Below are 19,113 nucleotides of genomic sequence, written 5' to 3' on the forward strand. Positions count from 1 at the left end.
CCAATTTTTCCGCTAAATTTAACGAGGAACCTGAATTGGTGCATAAGTTGTGATACCAATTTGTTCTATAAATTTAGCAGAGAGCCTGAATTGGTGCATAGATCATGACACCAATTTTTCCACTAAATTTAACGAGGAACCTGAATTCGTGCATAGGTCTTGACACCAATTTTTTCTATAAATTTAGCAGAGAGCCTGAATTGATGCATAGATCATGACACCAATTTTTCCGCTAAATTTAACGAGGAACCTGAATTGGTGCATAGGTCGTGACACCAATTTGTTCTATAAATTTAGCAGAGAGCCTGAATTGATGCATAGATCATGACACCAATTTTTCCGCTAAATTTAACGAGGAACCTGAATTGGTGCATAGGTCGTGACACCAATTTTTTCTATAAATTTCGCAGAGAGCCTGAATTGATGCATAGATCATGACACCAATTTTTCCGCTAAATTTAACGAGGACCTGAATCGGTGCATAGGTCGTGACACCAATTTTTTCTATAAATTTAGCAGAGAGCCTGAATTGATGCATAGATCATGACACAAATTTTTCCGCTAAATTTAACGAGGGACCTGAATTGGTGCATAGGTCGTGATACCAATTTGTTCTATAAATTTAGCAGAGAGCCTGAATTGATGCATAGATCATGACACCAATTTTTCCGCTAAATTTAACGAGGAACCTGAATTGGTGCATAGGTCGTGACACCAATTTTTTCTATAAATTTAGCAGAGAGCCTGAATTGATGCATAGATCATGACACAAATTTTTCCGCTAAATTTAACGAGGAACCTGAATTGGTGCATAGGTCGTGACACCAATTTTTTCTATAAATATAGCAGAGAGTCTGAATTGATGCATAGATCATGACACCAATTTTTCTGCTAAATTTAACGAGGAACCTGAATTGGTGCATAGGTCGTGACACCAATTTTTCCGCTAAATTTAACGAGGACCTGAATCGGCGCATAGGTCGTGACACCCAATTTTTTCTATAAATTTAGCGGGGAGCCTGAATTGATGCATAGATCATGACACCAATTTTTCCGCTAAATTTAACGAGGAACCTGAATTGGTGCATAGGTCGTGACACCAATTTTTCCGCTAAATTTAACGAGGACCTGAATCGGTGCATAGGTCGTGGCATCAATTTTTCCGCTAAATTTATCGGGGAAACTTAATTGGAGCATAGGTCGTGATGACAGTTTTTCTGCTCAATTTAGCGGGGAAACTGTTTTCGTGGCCAGAAAAGATGATACCCATAGAGCTGAAAATCTTGAGTGGTAGCTTAGTAGCACTCTCACATTAAAAACCGCGGAAGGAATACCCCAAAAATACTAAATTTAAGGAGCAGGCCAAGAATGGCCATTTTAACACTAATATTCAATGTTTGTCCCCGTATTGACTCAGTCGCATCGCAAGCATTGTTCTCACTGATAACAATTTTGTCAAGAGCACAGAAGGCAAAAGTGACGGTTCCGCTACTCTAGTTTACCAGAAATGATGGTGTTTACGACTAATAAACCTAAACTGGAGACATTTTAGGACGTCAGAAAACATGCCAATTGCCAATGTGATGTGAAAACTGCTAAAAACTCCGCCACCCCGGAATCGCAATTTTTGCCCCTAGACAACTCAGAAAACCGCGGAATTTGTTGGCAAAACTGCCAAATTGGCAACACTGAGTCTGGGGGGACCCCTGGGTTCCTGGGAAGCCAGGGGGCTCACCATATACCCTCGTGGATTCCCCCAAATTTCCTCGACCATCCCTGACCCCAAGCGAGCTTTTTTTTTTTCTTTCAAGTTTAAAGCAGTTTTAGCAGCTCTGTGCCACCCATTGATGCATAATTTGTGTGCGTCATTACAGCGGTAGCTGTTACTGTGCCTTCCCAGCAAAAAAAAAAAGATGCTCGTGTACGACCGCCAAACTCAACCTACGGCAGAGGTGCCGCTCTCCCTCTCCCCGTCGTTTCTCACGCGTGGCAAGGCTCTCTTTTGCTCCCCCCTCCCCTCCCCCCTGTTGGCCGCCACTGTTCTTGCTCCGGCGACGCTCGCCCTTCCTCCTCCATTGCACCTCTCCGGTAGCCGACGTTGCGAAATACCTACGCGGTAGACCTTTGCGGGCACGCCCCCTCGCCTCCCCACCACCGCAGCCCAGGTTCCGTCGTCACATACTCTCTGCGCCTCTACAGGGCTGCTCGCGTACACACCTTCGGTTCCTCTGCTGCATGTGCTTTCACGGGCGCCTCCATTCTAAAGAAACGCTAGCGCTTCAGCCAGAAAAAACAAACATATCTTAGTGCCCTACTTTAACACGTGCAACAACTCGCACAATCATTCCACCAAAGCACACACCTCGCACGCATCTCCTTCATCAACTCTACCAAAAGGAAAAAACCCATAGGAAACATTATACAGCACACTGGTTGAGGGCAAATCTCCTTCGATGTGCCTTTCCACGACGCAGCGGCAACCGCTGTCATTCGCAGCGCGCTTTGCGTGATCGTCTACAATTTTCGTTAACAAGGTGTCTGGGCTCCTCAACTGCTTTATTGCACCAGTGCCGAGACTGGGAAGAGTTTCTTCGCAATCAGTAAAGGGAGACAGCCATTCCTTGAGACCAAAAATTTCTATAACCTCTGAACTAGGTATAACAAGGGCATAGTGCAGGATTTTCCGTGTCACCTACAGAAGGCCAGCACGTGGTATAGGTCGGACAAGAGTGCTGTGTCAGCGTTAAACTGGCATTGGTGCTCAATCGGCGAGAAGATAAGTTTCAGTCAAACGCTGACAGAGCACTCGTGCGACGCTCTTCCATGACGGGAATGAACAAACCGAAAACCACTATTGTCACTGATAAAATGAGAATGGCAAGGTGCATCTATCGGACACCCGACCTTCAGACACACAACCTTCCACCATGCTTCGGCTAGGTGCACGAGACGCCAAAGCGTCACCGAAGGTGGGACGCTCGCGCTGGAGGTAGGACAACCGAAGCTCCATGTTTAGGGTTATCTGTGTATGCTCGGAACATTCTGTACATTGGAGTCGCCATTCCTTGTCGTCCCATTTTAATGAGGAACTGGAGTCTTCGTCGGAAGACTCGTAGCACTTTCCCACAAGCGTACCGGCGTATGGGACCAGTCCCATGCTGTTGCTGTAGCAAAATAATCTACTTAATATTCGCTCAGCTGCGATGTGTCCATGGCTATCGCGCTGATGAGAGGCGCTGATTAAAAAAATATGCCGATGGCATTGGCGCCATCAGCACAGTAAAACCCTGTGGTAAGACCTACCGGCACACCGCCAGCTCGCTGCTAATGTTCCCATTCTCCTACTGCCAAGAGAACTTCCAGTTCCAGTGACAGAGCACGTCAGGACTGTCAAAATTACACTGTGCCTTGTTTTGCAGTAATCTTTTCAGTGACATGAAGTGTCTCTGGAAGGACTATTGCTCATAACAAAAATACATTAAAACAGAGTATGATAAATTAACTTTTATCGTATTCTGACTCCAGGAGTTCTCTGTACAAAGAAAAGAAAATGGCTTATAAGTAGGAGTCCATGTTTTCGGAGTTTATCTTTTGTTAAATTCAGAAAGTGCTTTTTGGAGTTTTTTCTTTATTTTTTTTTAACGAAAATTTGGAGTTTATCAGAGTTTTTTTTTTTCATTCCCGATTCTCCAAAATTTAGAGTCTAATTTTGAAGTGTTTTTATAAAAAAATTAAAGAAGTAATAATACCCGGGTGTAAACGTGTGTCAGATAAAAAAAAACATACTTTTATTAAGCAATACTTCTTCAGCTGGATTTGGCATTGGTGCCATTGCCATTGGCAATACTAATTCGTCCCACGACACACATTGTACACAAGTGTTGTAAACATTGATACCTCAAAATCAATAAACTTCAGGAGGTAGTTGCTGGGACGCTCGTATTGATCCCATCCTATTCCATGAACCTACTCTGTGGCTGCACGAGATGGAGTGGTGAACAATGTAATAGAGAAGCTTCAATGGCCCCCCCCCTCGCCTCTTCCCATCTTATGCAATCTCTATGGTTTATAGCTTTTTACTGTAATAAAAACAATATCTCCTCCCACTAAGAATCACAGATAGTATGGCTCAGACTGGAAACCAAAACAGTGACTTCTGTTGTGACCCAAAAGTGGAATGACCTGCTGTCCTGAATGAACCTTGACGAGATAAGCGGTAAGAGCCCCTTTTGACAATGGTTCATATTTGAAAGGCATTTTCTCAGGACCATTGACCCTGAGTGCTGATCAAACTTAATTGTATAATATTGTCTTTTTTTTTTCTTAGGGTGGGGCCCTAAAATTCAAAGTTTATTGTATAAATCCGAATTGACAAAAATTTTACCGGCAAATGTTTATCGGAGTTTTTCGGACTTGTCCAAAAACACTGAACCTTAAATATAAGGTACCATCCAGAGGCTTTTTTTTTTCTTCATTCATGCTTGATAATATACCGTAACATAATTACACAAATTGCAGGATGCGATTTCGAAGTTGGCGGATGTAGTTCGGATGCAGACACAAAGTATGTGGATATGGATTGGATGCAGATGGACTAATTTAAGAACATTGCAGATGCGAATACAAAGTAATATGGAGATGCGAATCGGATGCAGATACTATAGTTTCAGAGTATGGCAGATGCTGTTCGGATGCACATACAATAATTTAAGAACATTGCATATGTGGTTCAGATGAGGATACAAGGTATGCAGATGCAGACACAATCATTTAACAACATGGCAGATGCGGTTACTGAGCAAAAGTACCCATAAGACATTCTCCATTAAAAATATGTTCAGCCTTTCCACTCTCGTGAAGAAGGAGGACCAGCAAAGCTCTACTCGATACACTGCCGCAACGCGCACACGCCCGTTTCCTCTCATCCGACACGTCTCTGGCGAACCAGAGTCCCATGAAGCGCACGCAGCGCACGTGACGCCAAACGGGTAATCCATGAACTCCCTCCAGAACCTCGCCCTCAATCCCGGGAACTGTTCAGCCAGCGTGGAGTGCAGTCGTCGCCGGGCCTCGCGCTTGCGCTTGGCATCCGTGGCACAATCGTCGTCCGTAACGTTGGCCCGCCGGCGCCCTTTATATTGCTGGTTCTGTTCTCGGCAGAGGCTTTTTAGGCGAGCAATATGCTCTTCTTTGGCAAGGAAATCTGAAGCGCTCGACACAGTGGAAGTCAAGGCGAAAGCGGCTTTGCGGCGATTGCGGCCCCATTCGCGTGGCTGCGTACTTCACCGCTTTTTCTGCAGCCAGTCTTCTTTCCCCGAAATGGCGCGCTGCCAACCCATCCTAAGTCCATACTGAAACTGATAAGAGCGTAGGAAACAGAGCACAAAACAGACGAGGACGAAGAAACACACGTGACGAGCACTGCGCTTGTTACGAGTGCTTCTTCTTTGTCGTCATCTGTTTTTCGCGCTGTTTCCTACAATGAATTCCCACCAAAGCGCCCAACTATCCATTCTTCTATGATAGCTGGAAAGGTTGTCGCCATCTACAAGCGACGGCGGCAAGCAGACTGGTTGTGTGCTTACCGCCGTCGCTTATAGATGGCGGTAGCTGTCCAGGTAGGTTTGTGTCGACAGGCGTTTGATACTGGACACCATCCTGGGGAACCCAGCCCTGCTGTAAAAAAGAGTCAGAGCACATCATGCAGAAACGCCGCTCACCGAGGCATCGAGGTCCCTGAACGACCGCTGGGTGAAGGGGGACTGTATGCTCAGTGCGGCAGCGAGGGAGAGCACAGGGTCAACCAGGCGGAAGACGCAGCCCAGGATCAGGACCTTGCCAATGGTCACGTCCACAGGGAGCTGGGACAGGATGCGCCCAGTCGGGGTGAGCTCCTCGTCCGCTGTCAGGGCACCCTGGGGTCAAAGGTCAAGACTGAGTCAGTCCGTAAATGCCTACGCAAAAAGAAGTGATCCACCTTGAAACGTGACGACTTGTCTCACTAATATGGAGGGTCAGCATGACCAGTGCGGCAGTACTTGAACCCGGGGTCTTTAACAATACTCGCGCACTAGTGATGACGCTGGGCTCGCTCGATATACCACTTGCACCGGCCTACACTGATGCAGACAAGTGTAGTACGGTGCAGAAAAGTGCAGGGCAGCATACCTCTAGTAAGCATTTTAAATCAAGATAGGCTGCATTCGTAAATAAAATGCAGCGATGACCACCAAGTGTGGCCGGTGCATCTGGTGTACGTAGATGGAATACAGCCACTGATGCACGCCGGTGCAATGCCCGTTCAAATCAGCTTCGATTTAACATTTTAGAAGTGAGTGAGTTATGGTACTCTAGTTGCACAGGCACGCTTAAGCACAGTTAAGTGTGAAAACTTAACTGCGGTTAAGGGTGTCCAACGAACTGTGTCCCAGTTACACGGGCACCATTAACCACATTTAAGCCTCACCTCAGTCACACTTAACTGAGTTTAAGGGTGCCCATGTTATACACTTGTTACACGGGCACACTTAACTGCAGTCACGCTAAGCCACAATTACCACATTATACTTTTTAACAATGTTCTGTGGCTATACAATCAAAGCTACGGGTGCACATGCTCTCGCACGTCTTGAGCACCCATCAAAGCTGTGCATGCGTAAGTGAAGGCCATGACTTAGCTGCGGTTAAGGGTGGCAGTGTAGCGGAGATATAACTAGGTTATTACAGTTATTTGTGCCGGAAGGTAGCGAAGCTACAAACTTGTATCCTTACAAATGCGACAATAGTTGCCGTAACTTAAAAGAACTGACAGCTTTCAACATTCCAACTACTCCTAGCGTATTCACGACAAGGCACGCCAGCTGGAGTCCAACTGTCCACACGGGTTTCACCTGTTCCTTGAGCACTTGGACGGCTTCCTCAATGCTCTCGCTCGGCGGAGGCTCCAGAAATGGGAACTGGCGCACGTTGGGCAGGCCCAGTGCCACCAGCTGGAGCAGGAGGGAGTTGAGGGGCACCCTCTGGATCTCGGGGGTGGAGTAGGCAGACAGCGCCTCATACTCCACTTCCGAGTAGAGGCGGAAGCAGACGCCGGGACCTGTCCTGCCTGCAAACAGTATCACTCGATTTTATAAGGAAGTGCCATACTTCTTTTCTTTTTTTTTTTTACATTTGCAAACATTGTTTTCTTTCCATCTTGGAGGGTGCCATATAAAAAAGCTGTTTTACACAATTTGACGATCCCTTGGCATCCCTACAAAGCAAGTAGACAACAGCTCCAAGAGTCAGAAGTATTAAATAACAAAATATGATAACACACAATAGTTGCAAACCCTTACCATAGCAGAAATTACTACATGTACATTTGTCAAATGTTTGATAGATGCTTTTTCAGTACAGAAGTAATATCAATTCCATTTGATGCAATGCTATTTAATATTATGGGAAGCAGATGCTTAATTATGCAGTGACCAAAATTAGTTCACGATTGAGGAGTACGCCATGGGTGAAAATGACGGATGTGATGAAATGAAATGTTGGATCGTAGGTCAGCTAAAGTTCTGTTTACCATTTATGCAGCTTGATATGAATTAATATTAAACATTCAGAATATTTGATATGTCAATTAGGAAATATGTCTTTCGAAGAGGGGCAGTGACGCCCTCTGGCAGTTGCTAATGTCCAAGAGACATCAGCAACTGCCAGAATAGCTTTTTTCTGTAGAACTCTTAGTGCGTTTAAATTAGTTAATCTTAATCATGTAGATCCCCAAACAAGATGTGCATAGCATAAGTGAGTATAAAAAAGCGACTAATAAAGTTGAAGTTTTACACCGGTAGGGTAAAGGTTCCTATACTTATTTAAAACGCCTACAATTTTTGACAGTTTATTACAAATATGATCTACGTGTTGATTCCATGAGATATCATAGGAAAAGTATAATACACCAAAAGCTTTGACCTTATCAATGTACTGTATACCATCGTTACCATAATTCAGAGTAGGTAATTTTATCTGTGCTCCTGAGTGTAGTTGAAATATCACAGCCTTGCTTTTGTCAGCATTTACATGAAGAGAATTGTTTTAACACCACATTCTTAATTTATAAAGGACACTGTTTGCTTCAGTAATAACATTTCCAATATTTTTATCTGAAACAATCATATTTGTATCGTCTGCATATATAATCAATTCCACTTCAGTGTCGATAGTAACAATATCATTGATATAAAAAAGAAATAAGAGAGGACCTAAAATGCTTCCCTGTGGTACACCGCAAGAAATATTAAGTAAGGACGACTTATGATCATTGATAGAAATGAATTGGCGGCGGTGCTGTGGATAAGATTTCAAAAGAGAAAATGAAACCCCTCAAAATCCATATGATGATAATTAATCTAAAAGATAACTGTGATCAATACAGTCAAACGTCTTAATCGAGCATGCTGGAATTGCCTGAGGCAACAGGTTTGCCAGCCATTGAAGGCCACCGCAATTCCCAAAAACTCTTTAGACCAAACCAAGAGTCTGTTGCACCGTTTTAGACTGTTCACAGATGCGTCGGTGCATTAATTCAGCGCTATAGAAAAAGTGCCGACTTTGCACTCATATACACCTTTCCAAAGAACACTCGACCCCAGGGGCAACAAACCGTTTTCAAGCCCAGTCACTGAGTTTGAGGCTAGACTCTCACCGGCGTCCCTCCTAACCCTAACCGAGTGGACTGTGATTTCAATAGGCGCAGCCTGCGTAGGCGCAGTTTCTAACGCTGCTGGCGGCTAAATTCTCGTCTTTTCCCGCTATATTTTGTGTTTCATGGTACATCAATTTTCCCGAGGACATTGAGAAAGCATTGTACTACATTTAAAAAAAAGCAAGAAAAAAAAAAACCTAACTGTTTTTGTTGGGTATGCGCGCGGCAAAACAAATGCGACTGGAATGTATAGTTCTAGTTTTTTTTTGTTTTTTTTCTTACTACAAGTTTTGACGGCGCCGCGCGATTTGCCGCATGTGAAACGACAAAAGCGCTTCGCTGTCAAAAATAAATTGCAACAGAAGAGGGCCGAAAGGCATGCATTTTTCACGCTCACAAATAACGTGTTTACCGATGGACAGGACACGGACATACAATTGAGGAAGTGTTAACATTCAAACAATATATCGTACGTACCACACGATGCAGCGTTATCCAAAAATAATTTATTTGAGAAAGATCTCAAATAACACACTCCCAGTTGACGACAGTCACATCTTGATGATCGGACGGAATCCGAGATGACTTTGTTTTGGGGCACGTTTTGGGGAGAGCTTCCTTTTTTTTCACAACCGCACCAAGGCAAAGAAACAAACGCGACTGACCCGTTTCTCACCCCAACCCGGACAACTATTTTTGGAGATGATTGAGGATTCTACACGGACTATCTCTGGGAGGGGGGAGAACAATGTTCGCAAAATAGTGTCGAGGGTCGTTCGACGTCCTTCACCTCCTTCGTTTCCCGTGAATGTCGAGCAGAAAAGCTTGAACGGCAGACACTTACCAGCCCTATTTCTCACAATAGAGGATAACACAAAAAGGGTACGCAGCATGCATCATAAAATTAAGTGGAAACTTTCAAGAGAGGCGAGAAAACGTTGAATGCAAAACCGCAAAAAAGTAGGTAGAGAACCGCGCTGAGCGGGTCTTCACAGTCCCAGAGAGTGGCAGAAAATTTCTAGCTGATAGAGGGCGCGAGAGTCGCACCAGCTGCATCAGCATCAGCAACATGGCGGTGGCCTAGGAGCGTTTTTTGGACAGGTGTATATCAGCCACAGTGCTGCAATGCGTGTGAACCCGCTTTTTCTTTGCTTACACGCAGAATGCGGTGCTAGTTCATCACAGAGTTAACAAGAGCGTTAATGCAGCTCCGACCTTGTGTCATGCCAGCATGAGATGCACATGTAAGCAAGCCTTAAGATCTGCAGAAGCTGTTTCCAGTATGTGCTTGCTGCCTAGGGAAGAATGAAAGCCTTTCCTGGGGTCTGCTTTGCATCTGCACCGACCTACCGGCCCGTCCCTTGCGCTGCTCAGCGCTGGCCCTGCTGATGGGGAATTCCTTGAGCTTCTGCATGTGGCTGGCCGAATCGTAGCTCATCTCCTTCACCTTGCCCGAGTCGATGACAAAGCGCACGCCGTCGATGGTCACCGAGGTCTCCGCAATGTTCGTAGAGAGGATGCACTTGCGTACCTTCTCGGGGGCGTAGTCGAACACCTGAACATGCGTAGAAGGAAACACGTGGAGGGACGTTTCCCCAGATGTCTGAACATGCACAAGGTAAAAAGGCTCGCCGCCCCTGGTGTATCCCAAAGACACTCGGAATGTATAGCATCTATAAGTTCTCCATGTCACATGACGCCATATGACACAACCCGACGTCACAGTGTCACATGACATCATGCAACATTACAATGTCACGTGACATCACAGTGCCACATGACATCAGTGTAACATGGTGCCACATGTGACATCACTGTCTTATGATGTCACGTGGCATGACATCAGATCATGTGATATCAGTGTCACAGGACATCACGGCATCATGCGACGTCATGATATCCTGTGACAATAAATCGTGGTGTCACGAAAACCCCAAGCACTGGCCCTATAAATGCTATGCCTCTAAAACATGTGGAAAGATGTTTCCCAGCACTAGTTTCCCTTTAAAGAGGTCATGAAACAACATTGAATGGGGATGTTTAATACTTTACACAAGCATAGTGCTTGTCTACCCACACATTGTACCACTTAGGCAAAGGCCTCTTTTGTTGTGGTGTAATTCTGAGGAGAGAAAGAAAACTTAACTTCAGTATTTCCCTTTACATAACTTGTCCACGCAGTCGTGGGGATCACAATGTTGTCATGGTGCTAGGTATAACCTGGGTGGCTATAGTTGGACGTTGGTTGCGGATTGAACACGAGCACTGTGTGAGCACTGAATTCGGGTTCGGTTCGGTGGCGGTCAATGATTCAATGGACATCCAGGCTGGGGCTTGTTTCCAATTGCTGGGGTTACGAACAAACCCAAATCCTGACAATGCCTGGAACAGAACACGTGCCATTACGTACACGGCAAACCCTAGCATGTGACTGTGACGAACGTCGGATGCATATAACTGGCACCAGGACATCTGGCCTCACGCTCTGGCAGCGAATTAGAGGAGCAAATGCCGTACGTTTTCTCACATTGTTTCTGGACTGCTAGTGAACGGAAAGAAAACCTAACGCACACTTTGTAGGTTCTGAATGTAGAAAATTAACTTGAAGCAGCATTTAGCAATGGAAAAGAACAGTTTCATGGCCACCTTAAAATTCTATTGGGAGCAACGTATCTAGTGGCTCTGGCCGTACCTTGTCCTGTTCGGCCAGCGACAGAGTGCTGTGGAGTGGAAGTATGATCCAGTGGCCGTTCTGACTCGCATACTGTTCAGCCGCCTCCTGAACGGCCGAGATCTCGCTCATGCCGCTGAGGAAGACCAGCAGGTCCCCCCTCTCTGAACTGGGGTACTTGTTGTCCACCAGGCTGAGCAGACGGACATAGGGAGCCGGGTTGAGGCGGCCAGTGCGGGAACGCTTCTCTTCGACGGGGACTGGGCAGTACTGAACTTGGATGGGGAACAGGCGTCCTGGCACCTGCATGTAGGTACAGGACACCTGTTTTATGACAAATTACTGCAACAATATAAGCATGTAATAATATAGAAACCTCCTTACCAAACTTCTAATGAGTCTTACCCAGGGCCAATACTAAAATGCGAGTGTGTGCTCCTCTTGAGGGATGTGAGGTCTCACTAAGAGACAATAGACCCTTGTATTATTGCCAGGTGGTACCAAGAAGCAAGGTAAATGCACTAGCAAATTCAAAGACCTTCCGCAAATAAAGGTATGTAATAGGACGACATCAGACTGATGCACTGGCTTTGAGCTATGCAGGTCAGAATATGAATGACTTGGAACCATATAAGGAAAAACAAAAACAACCGAGTGTGATGTAAAGTTGCCCTCGGCATTCTGCTCAAAGATGTGCTTGGCATGTTTCCAGGAGGCATCCACAACAATGATATTACTGGATGTACCATGCTACAAACAACAGACAGGAGCAACAATGGAAGCTTGCTGCTGGCATGCACTCGAGAATACCCTCTACTATACATACGACAATGCACACAAAGTTACTACTACAACAAGGGTTAGTCACAAGATTCCCAGAGAGATGGCCAAACCAAGGTTCTGAGTGCCAAAAAGCAGCCCTTTTACAATAGTCTTTAGATGATGGTTAGTTTCTTGGCAATCCTTAACCAGCTGCCATAGAAGATTTGAGCTTTCTTCGTGACCGGCCAGCGAAATGACTCTCAGCGAGGTACCTTACCTGAACAACGGGGCAGTTGTTGAAGTACTGCGCAAACAGCTGGATGTTGATCGTGGCTGACATGAGGATGACCTTGAGGTCCTCCCGGTGCTGAAGTAGGCACTTGACGACGCCCAGAAGGAAGTCACAAGTCAGGTGCCGCTCGTGGATTTCGTCAAGGATGATCACACTGTAGTCCTTCAGCATTGCGTCACTGCTGATCTGCCTCAGCAGGAGCCCCTCTGTCATAAAGATCATCCTTGTGTGCTTGCTGCGGTGCCGCTCAAACCGGATCTGGTACCCGATGTGTGTGCCATACTCATTGAGGGTCTCAAACGCGACGCGCTTGCAGAGTGCGATGGCCGCGATCCTGCGCGGCTGGGTGCAGACAATCCCCTCGAAGCCTGCATTGAGGAGGTATTGCGGTATCTGCGTCGACTTGCCGCAACCGGTGTCCCCGGCGATCAGGACCACCTGATGTTTCTGGACCGCTTCGATGATGGCTTCTTTCTGTTGAGCGATCGGGAGGTTCCTTTGGAAATCGCGCAGCTTCTTGAGTTTGGCGAATTTTTGGCGCTGGAGGAAGTCCAGGAAGAGATGGAAAACTGTGCGAGCCTCTGCGACATCTGCTTCGGACAGCGAGTTAGCGCTGTCGTCTGTGTCAACCATAACGCCAGCGTCAAGCATCAGGGCCTTGGGTTCACCGGGGAAGACAGAGAAGTTGACCTTGTGGATCGGGTCGTAGGTGTGTGGTAGTCCCAGAGATGTTTCCAGGTAGTCAGATGGGTTTTCTGTAGGATAAAGATATAGCAAACAGTGGCATCTCAGTGAACCTAGCAATACGACTCTTGCAGTAAAATAGCCAGGATTTTTTTTTTTTTTTTTTTCAAGAAAAAGGCGGGGGGGGGGGGGGGGGGGGGGGGTTTGTTTGGTGGCTGACAGCGATGGTGCTAGCGAGAGCGATGCCATTCCTAGCGATGGCACCGCAAGCGCCGACGACTCTGAAGTGCTGCGCCCTTCGACTTTGAAACTGCGGCTCCACACTGCCCGGCCCGCCGATGTTGTACTTTTTGTTTTTGGTGAAACTACTCCATTGGCAAATGAGGAAAGGTTTCTGCTCGCTTGCAGCTTGTACATTTTTTTTTTTTTTGTCCGAATAACGTTTTCCACTTTTTCCTTGCTCAAATAAGAAAATTCTTTTCTACCTGTTTGGCATGTCTTTTTCCGAGAGTGAAGGCAGCAGCCCTTTTGTTGTTGATCCCTGTTGTTAAAACATGTTCAGCACATTGTGCCTCGCATTAGTTCTCTAATCTTTGTCGCAATAATGAGTTGGCAAAACGAGTTAAGCTGGAAAGACATTAGCTAAGCAGTGCTCAGCTATTGTTAAAACTCTCGTGTTCTTTTTCTCATGTTTCCTGGTGGTTTTGCAAAAGCGACATATTATTAGTTACATTTATGGCCTTTGATAATATTATTAATATTTCACCCAGTTTCCTATTTCTATTTCTTCTCATTGCTTAAGTCATGAATTTATAAAGCTTATTATAAATGGATTCGAAGTGTGCAGATGAATAAACCGTATTGCTGAACCAATGATATCAACCGAGGACCGAAAAATGTGCGCCAGCATTGGGATCCGAACAGTTCCTCATTATCATCTCCTCCACTCCACTCCACTCCACTCCACTCCACTCCACTCCACTCCACTCCACTCCACTCCACCCCCCCCCCCCCCCTCCATTGTAACACTTCTGATGGCCCTGTCAGGTCTCTTGCCCTCATATTCGGAGTGTTAACCACTACAGCAGCTCAAAAACGAACTGGAGGCACAAGGCACAGCACCAAGGGTTGTGAATTTTTTTCTAGACATGCCACTGCTAGGCATAATAAAACTACATCACAAAAAAAAAAAAAAAAATTGGGGAGGGTTTTTGATTCCTTAATCACCTCCTCCACCCCCCCTGGCTACACCACTGAGCTCTTGTGATGCTGAATGCCATCTGTGAAACTCTCTTATCACAGATGCTTCTGCCCTGCAAAAACGTCTTTGATACGCCTATAAGACGCCTAGAAGAAAAAATTCATGGGTTTTTATTGAGCATAGACAAACTCCCCATCGCAGACCACTCAGACATAACTAGAAGGTAGTCCCAGTGGTGAAGGCAGAATGTGAAAGTCTCAGGCATATACGTAATACCAGAAGAAAAAAAAAAGCAATTTTATATTGCCAGACACGTGCAATCATGCAATCTTTCCAGAGGCAAATTAAAGTCAAAACCCCTTTTACATAAGGTTTTTTTTTTGTTTTGTTCTTTATGTTTCAATGACTATGTGCTTTATTTTATATTTTTTACACTAGACTGCAACTGCATGCAGAATTCGTACGAACAATGTTGCCCTTAGACTAGGTTAGTAGGTTGGGTTATGTTATTATACTACGTACAGGACGTGCTTTTTCAGCAGCTTGAACCATTTGCATGGCCTATGAGGGGTCTATATCAACTGTGGCTATGTTCGACAATTCAGGAGAACCGACCTCGAGATTCCCCGGGCTCATCACGCTTTTTCCGCTTGTGCTCTTCATACTTCTTCAGAAATGTCCAAAAGTCGTCGTACTGCTTGGAGTTCCTGCGGCGTCGTTCAAAGGTGAGCGTGATCAATGCATGTTGTGTGCTTTTCCGGACTATAAGGGGTTTTCACATGACGTCAATCCACCATTTTGTTGAGAGTTTGTTTGTTCAAACAAATTTATTGATAATTTTAGAATTACATACCGCAACCTAGTGAGGAAATGTCAGCATGGCAAGACTTATAAGCCTGTGTGCACTACGAATTCGAGGGGTCATGTAAATCCTTGGATTGCTCGCCTTCGGCACGCGCCAGACACCTCACAACAACAAAATGGTAAACATTTCTAAAATCCAAGGCTACAAGAAGGGGAGAAACACAAGACGTCTTTACTTTAAACAGGTGGACGAAATTACGTCCGTGAAAACACCCTATTGTTGCTGACAGAACAAAAACGGCACGGCGAAAGGCAGCTCCGTGCCTTTCGCCGTGCTTTGGCTGCGAGCGCGTGCCCGAGACGAAGTGGAAGCTCCTCCCACCTCTTTCCACTTTAGTAGAGCGAACGCTGGAGAGGAGGCGACCTCCTCTCCACCGTTCCCTCCGCTGAAGTGACTACAAACCATTCCAGAAAAGGTTTTTGGAATGGGCTTTTGGGCTAGTGCCACGTTCGGCGCTCAACATTGGACCCACATCACCCGTCATATCATCCCGCCACCCTCGCCGACAAGCTCCATTTCAACATCGTCAGCACCTCTCTGTCATCTGTACACAATCTCATGCCATCGCCATTAGATGCGGCGCCGCAGGCCTCCCTGGTATGGGCCACTTGCCTTTCTGCGGCGCCGCAGTTCTCCTGAACCAAAATAAATATTATTATTATTATTATTCGTATGGCGGGTGATTAACTGGCATTCCAAAGCCACGAAATGAACGCGCGCTGGGCAACGCAAAACAAAAGACCACCCTGCCGTGCTGACCTTGCCAGTGACTATCGCTGAACACATCAACAGCGTCGAATGGTCTCACCTGCGTATCGGGCTGTTGTCAGCGAAGAAAATCCTTGAGAGTTCATGACGGAAGAACAGCAAACTTCGAGGCTCGCCTTGATCGTGATGCAACCTGTTGGGCTTCGGTTCTTCTTGGCCACTCTCTCTCGCGCTGGACCTCCTTTCGTGTCTTGGGCGCTTGGCATGATGATCGTTATCTTGCCTATCATCATGGTCCCTGCGTCTATGTCCAGATGTAGTACTGTGCTTGTTTTTATCACGATGTTTACCCATCGACACACGAAACAACACACTAGACTTCAAAGGTAAACCGAAATTGGATTGGATTGTGTTGGATAGGAATGGGAAACGATGGAATAGGCTGAGAGATTTTCAAAACGAAACCGGCACTTTCTGGATGGGTCCGCGGTGTCGGTGGCAGAGTTGGCAGAGTCGCAGAGTGACGAATCGAAATTTTTATCGGTTCGGTTCGGGTTCGGGCTCACGGCTTTCGGTTTAGTTCCGGTTCAGTTCCGAGGAGCAAAAATAACGGTTCAAACGAAACTGGTTTGAACCGCTAAATGGCTAAATTCACTCACTTTTCCGGCGACTGGAAACTTGCACGAGTAATGCCAGTGCATAAAAGTGGTACTAGAGAAAACTACCGACCGATATCTTTAACAAGTATATCATCCAAGGCAGGGCCGTAACCAGGGGGGGGGGGGGTTAGGGGGTTCTGACCCCCCCCCCCCCCGAAATTTTTTCTGGGTACGGCCCGGGTCGGTGCACTTGCAGCCAGCCGATTTTAATCTCCACCTCTGCGCACGCGCAGTGGCGCCGGTCGGCTACCGGGTACCAAACCGGGACCGGTTCTCCGGTTTGCTGCAACTCTCCATTACATGCCACTGATGCACATGATTCATAGGCGAAAATAAGACAACAGACACTTTCAAAATGGCCGCCGTTGTCCCCGAAACCCCCCCCCCCCCCCCCCCCCCCCCCCCCCCCGAAATTTTTTTCTGGGTACGGCCCTGATCCAAGGTAATGGATATTCTTGTAGTATGCAATTCGTTGAATTTTTTCATGACCTTTCTTTGGCAATCGACAAGCGACGAAGTATTGATTGTATATTTCTTGATTTCAGTAAGGCTTTTGATGTCGTTCCTCATGATCTTTTAATTTCTAAACTACATGCTTATAAACTTCCCACGTAGCACGAAAACGTTCTGAGAACATTCCGGGAATGTTCAAAATAACATAGACAACATTCTTGGAATGTTGAAGATTTACGTAAGAACATTCTATCAACGTTGTCAGAATGTGGCGCAGGCACTTATCGCTACATTCGGGGAATGTCTTCAAAGGGATATTCTTAGAACGTTCTGAGAACGACATAGAACATTACCAGGTCATTCAATCAACATTGAAACATCCTAACAAGGTTCTAAGAACGTTCTCAGAACATCTGGAACACGGTTGCAAATTTACGTAAGAACATTCTATCGACATTGTCAGAATGTGGCGCAGGCACTTATCGCTACATTCGGGGAATGTTTTCTAGGTGATATTTTTAGAACATTCTAAGCACGAGGTTTTAAGAACGTTCCCAAAACATCCAAAGAACGTCTGCAACATTCTCTGAGGAATGTTTACAAAGATTCCACAATTATAGCTTGCTTACCTTACATCCCCACTGAGCCGTACTACATACATTGATGTAATGAATCTCAAAGAGCGATCGATATTATTTAATCGAAATATACTTTTTCTAGGCCTTGCACAACCTAGACGGCTTTACCAGCGGATTAGCCACAGCCTGTACTATAACGGCAGTTTACTCCTACTTATCAAAACGTGCGGCATACATAACCGATTACTCACTCGGAGCATAAGAACAGATACCTACGGCATCCCACACTCAAACGGGACATACCTTCTTCAAAGTATTGAATCCGAGATGCTAAAAATCGGGTCTGTTCAAAACTGCTCCTCTACATACGCAGTGAGTGCAAAACGCATTATCAAATTTTGAAGACCATTGCTTTTCTCCTACACCTTATCTCACATTCCTCGGTACACTCGTACAAGATAAAACTGATCCCTTATGCTAAGTTTCCAAAACCTCCACTTAATTTGCATATTTTTGGCACAAAGTGGCATATAGTGGATGGTGTTTCGAAACACAGGTTGCTTGAAAGCTCCGTAAAGTTGGCTTCACCTGCGAAAATTCTAGGAATGTTCGGAAGCGAACGTTCTAAGAATGTTGCACATATGAATGTTCAAAGGGGAACGTTCCGAGAACATTGTGCATACGAATGTTCGCCAACAAACGTTTTTAGAATGTTGAGCATACGAACGTTCCTAGAACGTTCCGAATGGTGTTTAACGTTCCTTCAACATTTAAAACACCCAGGGAATGTTCGCACGACATTGGATGCTACGTGGGACCCAGAGGCGTCTCGTTCGCCCGCTTACGTTCTTCCCGGGCGGCGGAGATTGTCGTTTAGAGGGGTTTATCTTCTGAACGGATCCAAGTTACTCGAGCAAGCTCGCATTCTGCTCGCAAAGCCCAGCCATGCACTAAACAAAGGTAACGGACGGTGGTTCGAGAGGCATGCAACCCTTGCCCGCGCTTGGCCCTCCCAACCACTTCTCCACTTCCGTAAATTTTGAATGTTGTAGGTTGGTCCAGTGGCTTAGAGGTCACTTTTTGAAAGGAACCGAAAATAAAAACGGACCACTACAAGCTGAACTATGCAAAACGCTCTAACCGCTCATTCACACTGGAAGCGGATCCGCGTTCGCAAAGCGGTTGCGAACGCGGTTGTATGAAGATCTAGTGCAATTCCACGCGCACTCGATGACATCAAGTGCGCGTGCAATTGTACTGGGTCTTTATACAACCGCGTTCGCAACCGCTTTGCGAACGCGGATCCGCTTCCAGAGTGAATGAGCGGTAAGAGAGCCTGTCGTAATGAAAAACAACCGCTCTAATGTGGCAAATCGGGCCAATCGGTTCATAATTTTTCATCCCCTTTTGAAAGGCTCCGGAAAAACAAGAAACCAGGAAAAACTGAGTGACGCGAGGCGCCTCGTATTGTTCAGGTTGTCCCGGTTTTTCTATGTCCTTCCGGCGCTCCTCAAAACGCACAGTGTTCGGTTTCTAAACGCTGTTTTT

At 45.9% G+C, this 19,113-nt stretch overlaps 1 protein-coding gene across 1 annotated transcript in view; it reads right to left on the reverse strand.

Annotated features, from left to right (window-relative positions):
- Positions 1-16,241, reverse strand: part of LOC120836363 (probable ATP-dependent RNA helicase DHX34) — a 38,063-nt gene extending 21,822 nt beyond the window's left edge. The window contains exons 1-7 of the mRNA XM_040205191.3: positions 15,976-16,241; positions 14,918-15,009; positions 12,403-13,172; positions 11,385-11,666; positions 10,043-10,247; positions 6,891-7,105; positions 5,721-5,915 (exon numbers count right to left, since the gene is read on the reverse strand). Coding sequence (XP_040061125.1) covers positions 5,721-5,915; positions 6,891-7,105; positions 10,043-10,247; positions 11,385-11,666; positions 12,403-13,172; positions 14,918-15,009; positions 15,976-16,229 — 2,013 coding nt within the window. The 5' untranslated portion in view covers positions 16,230-16,241. The remainder of the gene's footprint in view (positions 1-5,720; positions 5,916-6,890; positions 7,106-10,042; positions 10,248-11,384; positions 11,667-12,402; positions 13,173-14,917; positions 15,010-15,975) is intronic.
- Between the last annotated feature and the right edge of the window lie 2,872 nt (positions 16,242-19,113).

The sequence above is a fragment of the Ixodes scapularis genome, unplaced genomic scaffold (genome assembly GCF_016920785.2).
Source record: "Ixodes scapularis isolate PalLabHiFi unplaced genomic scaffold, ASM1692078v2 PGA_scaffold8__174_contigs__length_109621045, whole genome shotgun sequence".
Classification (NCBI taxonomy): domain Eukaryota; kingdom Metazoa; phylum Arthropoda; class Arachnida; order Ixodida; family Ixodidae; genus Ixodes; species Ixodes scapularis.